The sequence below is a fragment of the Helianthus annuus genome, chromosome 14 (genome assembly GCF_002127325.2).
Source record: "Helianthus annuus cultivar XRQ/B chromosome 14, HanXRQr2.0-SUNRISE, whole genome shotgun sequence".
Classification (NCBI taxonomy): domain Eukaryota; kingdom Viridiplantae; phylum Streptophyta; class Magnoliopsida; order Asterales; family Asteraceae; genus Helianthus; species Helianthus annuus.
This window is the reverse complement of record NC_035446.2, coordinates 171,888,565-171,894,033: the sequence shown is the minus strand read 5'-3', so window position 1 is coordinate 171,894,033 and position 5,469 is coordinate 171,888,565. Positions and strand designations below refer to the sequence as shown.

Below are 5,469 nucleotides of genomic sequence, written 5' to 3'. Positions count from 1 at the left end.
GGAGGAGTTGCCACACGTCCTTTGGGCGCATCGAACAATGCCCAAGACCAGCAACAACGAAACACCATTTAGCCTTACCTATGGAATGGAGGCTATGATACCTGCTGAGGTAGGGTTACCATCGTTACGCCGTCTCGAAGTAAAAGATAACAATGACCAATCGCTGAGAGAGGGCCTAGATTTATTGGAAGAGAGGCGTGAGGCGGCCGCCATTAGCGAGGCACGTTACAAAAAAGCACTGGAAAAGTATTACAATAAGCGGGTGTCTAAATTAAGTTTCAAGGTGGGCGATTACGTCATGCGCGACAACGAAGCAAGTCGAGCGGAACCAACGGGAAAACTAGGCCCCAACTGGGAAGGTCCCTATGTCATCCAGGAAGACTTGGGCAAAGGAGCCTATCGCCTGTCCCGACTAGATGGCACGCCGGTCCCGCGCAGTTGGAACATCGCACAGCTGAAGAAATGCTATTTGTAATGCCTTGCTCCTAACAGCAAGAGTCAATTACCTTTTCCAGTTCGCATTTGTAACCCATCATGGGATTTTTACTCTTCGTTTATTTTTTAATGCAAGTTTAATAAAGATGCAAGTTCATCTATTACAAAAATTACCATCGCACAATGAATGCATTATCCGGTAGAAACAAAAACAACACCCTTAAACACGAAATATTTTTCATTATAAGTCATAGGGTAACTACAACAAGCGCTTACGGCGGGTATCTTGGTAATAGATACATAAACCGCCTCAAAAAGCAGATAGGCATCATTACATATACATAGCCTATCTCAAAAAATCAAAAACCAAGTACTTGTCCCTGTTTTTAATAAAAACCAAACATAAGGGAACCAAAATACAGAACATGTTCATAAAACACCTATTGATGAAAGATGGGTGCCGTCACCACTGCAGGGGTAGGCACCCCCACATCATCATCGTCTTCCACCACCACCACAGGGTTGACGGCCAAGGGAGCAGTTGAGCCACCAACCATTCGGAACATCAAGCCAGAGGCATCCGTCGGCTGCCCCTTCGTCCGACCACCGAACCGACGCTGGTAGGTCAGACGATATCGCCGTTCAGGGTCCACCTGGATCAAGTCAGTCAACACATCAGCCGATAGCTGCATTCTGGGATCCTCTGGTTGAGGGTCCGGGATAACAAGGCTTTGACATGCTCGGTTGGCACGAACCGGAGCAGCATTTGGGATTGGTCGTCTGCTCCTAAGCATTGATCTTGTTACCGGATGCTGTAACATCAAAAGGCCATCAGCAGCGTCAAGCACCCGAAAGATCTCGGAAAGCCTTTGCCGGTATCGTTTTCTTTCCATGGCACAAACATAAACAAGAATGGAAACGAAGGGTGAATTTATAGCAGAAGTTAACAAGTTTTGACAGTGATGACATCAGGTATATTAATTAAAAGTAATCATCACACATCACAGAGTCATATTTTCAACGACGGCGGTGTCAGAAATCATGACATTTGCATTAATTTGGCTGTCAAATCAAAACGGATAATGGGCACTAAACCCAATTTAAACAGTATCAGCAAGAGTACACAACGAGCAAAACAAATGAATAACGGAATGGTCAGTCTTCTTCGGACTCGTCCGCAGGGTCCAGCATCAGACGTAGCGAGTCTATTCCATCTTCATTAACTTTATCCATCAGATCGCCATAGCAAGGTAGAGGTTCGGTGTACGCAGCTTCAAGAGCCTTCGCCATATCAGCCTGTAACTTATTTTTGAGGGTTTGGAAGTCCGGCGGGACTCTTTCCGCTTGCTGGCAGTCCATGTAGCCCTTAAGTACACCATCATGATGACCAGCTTGGTAGGCAGCGGCGGAAAGACGGTCAATCAGGCTAGTAAAGTGGGACGACTCACGCAGAAATTCGAACGCCCCCACTAGCCCATTAGTTATCAACCAATTCCTGTCTCCCCGCATAGCCGCTAGCTGGTTGGTCAAATCATCGATCTCTGCATGGGATTGTGCCAGCGCGTCCTCCACCTCCCTTAACTTTGAAGACGACGATGCGGCAAGCTTATTGTTTTGGGTGACAAGGGAATCACAATGATCTTGCATCTCCTTGAATTTTGCCTCACGCTCCTCCAACTCTCCCTGCATCAGTCGGATCTTGGTATGACAGGTCTCTACTTCGGTTGTCAAATCCTGGTACCGCTCCTGAACCTGGGACACAAAATCAGTGTCAACACGAAATTTTTCCAATTGGGCCGATAACTCGTGTCTCACCTTCTGAGCCTCTGCCACAGCCTTGCGTTCCAACTCCTCTTGTACATTTTTCGCTTGAGCCAAAACCCTATCTTTTTCCGCCATATCGCGGGCCCATAAGATCCTTTCCTCAGCGAGATGTTCAGTTACCCTCCGTAAATCCTCCTCGGCCTTATTCTTCTCTGACAGAAATCGGGCCTCTTTCAACCCAGCGGTCTGCAGTTGACTTTCGAGGCGATGCTTGTCATCCCTCAGTTCTTGGATAATGACCCGGGCCTCATGAAGTTGGGTGTTATCACGCACCCACCGGCGCCGTATCTCTACCAACCGGCGAGGTAGGGTCACAGAATCTGATATAGACGAATTCATCAAATCCTCATTGTTTAACCCCTCAACATACGCCGCTTCAGCGGGGGGGTACGCCCTCTCAACCCAATGTTGGACAACTGGAGGAAAGATAAGTCGGGAAGATTCAGCAATCTTCCATTGAGGCTGGTAACGTTTATCCTGGGCATGAGGATCCCAACAAACGGTAGGTATAAACAAATCATCAATCAAGCGGGCACCATCGTCAGCAATGCCGCTGCTCGACGCACGATTATCGCCTCCACCCACGCTAGTTGCCTCATGCGCGGTCGACGCGGCAGCAGCATTGGTGTCAAAACCAGCAAACATGTCCTTGGGCGATTCAGGAAGGGTTGTGTCAAAACCACCTGATCGAAGCGAGGGCAGCGGCTCGGAAGTTACGGCTATGGATACCGTAGAACTAGGAATGGGCATGATGCAGCTCACAGCGGGAGCGAATGACGCTGAAACTTGTGGACTCGTAGGCATGCTGGTACTACCAGTACAAGACGCCGCTATAGTCGAAACAACAGTGGATGGCACACCCCCGGATGATATTCCCGCAAAGGTACCTGCACCACAAGACCAGACGGACGCTATCAGCAGGGACACTAGTATGCCATATGGTTATTTAAAATAAAATACCTGGTGAAATTGCACATGCGGCTTGCACCGCCTGAAACGCGCTCAGCGTAGGTGCCACAAAGATTTTCCTCTTTTTTGAAGCACGGCCAGGACTGGTCAGGTCGGAAGCTAAGGAAACTTCACGACTCGCGATTGGCGTCTCTTCCATCACGGGCACGCTGACAGTGGTTGCTGCAGGTTTTCTCCCAGACAGCTTTAGCCGAATAGGTTTCTTCTCTGATGATGCTGAAGTAGCGGCCGCCATACCCGACAAGGGAGCGATATACTCCAAGGGATCCGTTGGCATCGCCGGTAGAAGAAATTGTTCCAGATGCACTTTCAACACATCTGGTTCCCCTTCATCAAGTCTCCGGTCGTTGGGTTTCAACGCCAGGTGACGTGGTGGATCAACAAAGTCAAACATCCCCCACTCCCCTGCGCAAAATACGTGATTTAATTAATACCGGATTTAAAAATATGTTAACCAGGTGTGGTAATGTAAACATACCTCCATCTTCCCGTTGGAATGAGGGATAACGCCTTATATCCGGCCATAACAGGCTCATACCGGCCATCACTAGCGCCCCTTCTGGAATAATAGTGCACTCAAAGGGGCGGCCACACAGTTTTACATACAGCGCATTTGACGCGTACGAATCTGCAGGGGGAGCATCATCCTTCACTTTATCCTTCGGTCCTTTATCTTGCCAATGCATTTCCCCGGGAATAGCACTGGCATCCAGGTAGAAGAATTTTTTCTTCCAATCCTTGTCTCTAGAACTTGTAGGGATCTCCCTCAGACATGATACTTCGGTATCCCGACGATCAAAGGTAAAGAAAGGGGATTTCCACACAAGTACGAAGAAAGCCCTAAAGACGATCAGTTCTGGGATGTGACCAAGAGCTACGCAGGCATACTCAAATTGTCGAAGTTTCACAAGGCCAAGAGGATGTATTTGAGAAATGTGGATGCGGTAGAAATCAAGCACCAATTTCAAAAATTTGGTGATGGGTAACCGGAAGTTGCAAAACTTGAAAAAATCACTAAACAAAGTGATTTTACCTACTTTCAGGGGAAAGGCGGTGTCGGTTTTTGACGGCAACACAGGATTCCATTCAGCCCTAATGCCATAATCATGGACCAAATTGTTGAAAGACATCACGCCCCATTTGCACAGTAGTACGTCCATGGAAGCGGCGGAAGAGGACTCGGTCGTTTTTGAAGCCATTGAATAGAGAAGATGGTGATAGAGTAATTTGGGGGTGATTTCTTGAACATCCGTTTAAGGCATCGTCTTTTATAAGATACGAAAACTTTTCAAATTCAAAAATGTGTACGAATCGACGCACGTGTCAATCACGGGAAAAGACAGCTGTCATTGACGAGATGACCCAACTGTCACATCCGCTATTTTCGCCGTCATTTCCAAAGGTCGTCACACAAATCATTACGAGTTTCCCCCTTTTCTTTTTCTCTTAGTCCGACCTAATGGACTCCCTCCATGAGCTCGGACTGGGGGGACATGACGAGGTGTGACCCGCGTCGCTCACCCGACCCGGTTACAACCTTTTATATTTACATAAATACCCAGAATTATTCTAGAACCTTCCATATCTATAAGGAAGGTGCATAACTAAATCTCCCACTTTTCGGGAAGATCATGTAAATCTCCACCTTATCGGAGCACATCCTAAAATAAGGGAAACCCTAATTGAGAACCTATAAATAAAGACAAATACGTAAGGTACGATCATCTAATTCCCATACACTTTTCCCTTCATATACTTCTCCAAAAGAACGAATACTTATTCTCACGCCGGAGGGTGGTTACAGGAATAACCCCATTCCTGTAACGAGTCCTAACGGTGTTTCTGTTTTGCAGCCACACGTTCGGGTCATTGATCGTTGAAGTTTCCAGAGTTGTTAAGGTCAGTGTTTCTTCATTGGCGCCATCCGTGGGACCAAGCAAGAACAACAAAGAGCTTCATGGCAAGTGATCAGAACATGGCTGGTCAAAGAGCGACGAATGATAATCTGACGCTAGGGGCGGGAGGCGTAACCGCCCCAGTATCATCACCGGCCGTTACCAGATCGTTAGATTTGGAGTTCGAGGCGGAGGGGCCACCACCAGGGTTTGGTAACGTTACCACCGTCTCTTCCCAGGCCGTGGTTACAAACCCTTACTTTTACATGCCCTCACAAGCACAACCCGGAAGGGTGGAGGGAGCAGGCAGCGGCACCTCAGCCCTAGGGGCTGCTATTTCTTCACA

General features: G+C 47.8%; 2 protein-coding genes across 2 annotated transcripts; both read right to left on the bottom strand.

Annotated features, from left to right (window-relative positions):
• Nucleotides 1-1,590: 1,590 nt before the first annotated feature.
• LOC110908985 lies at nt 1,591-3,084 on the bottom strand. The gene is made up of 2 exons (XM_022153990.2): nt 2,251-3,084; nt 1,591-2,187 (listed from the first exon to the last, which is right to left on the bottom strand). Exons 1-2 carry the CDS (start codon nt 3,061-3,063, stop codon nt 1,591-1,593), a joined length of 1,410 nt encoding a protein of 469 aa, XP_022009682.2. The 5' UTR covers nt 3,064-3,084.
• A 97-nt stretch (nt 3,085-3,181) lies between these two features.
• LOC118486614 lies at nt 3,182-4,427 on the bottom strand. Its single transcript, XM_035983181.1, has 2 exons — nt 3,707-4,427; nt 3,182-3,633 (listed from the first exon to the last, which is right to left on the bottom strand). The coding sequence occupies exons 1-2, from the start codon at nt 4,425-4,427 to the stop codon at nt 3,206-3,208; spliced, it is 1,149 nt and encodes a 382-aa protein (XP_035839074.1). The 3' UTR covers nt 3,182-3,205.
• Between the last annotated feature and the right edge of the window lie 1,042 nt (nt 4,428-5,469).

What these genes read in the sequence shown, in the direction of transcription:
- LOC110908985 (XM_022153990.2), bottom strand. Translation starts at nt 3,063, where the DNA reads ATGCCTACGAGTCCACAAGTTTCAGCGTCATTCGCTCCCGCTGTGAGC. An exon ending in CTGTGGCAGAGGCTCAGAAG is followed by an intron (nt 2,188 to 2,250) that starts GTGAGACACGAG and finishes TTTGTGTCCCAG; the next exon opens with GTTCAGGAGCGGTACCAGGA.
- LOC118486614 (XM_035983181.1), bottom strand. Translation starts at nt 4,427, where the DNA reads ATGGCTTCAAAAACGACCGAGTCCTCTTCCGCCGCTTCCATGGACGTA. An exon ending in ATTCCAACGGGAAGATGGAG is followed by an intron (nt 3,634 to 3,706) that starts GTATGTTTACAT and finishes TATTTTGCGCAG; the next exon opens with GGGAGTGGGGGATGTTTGAC.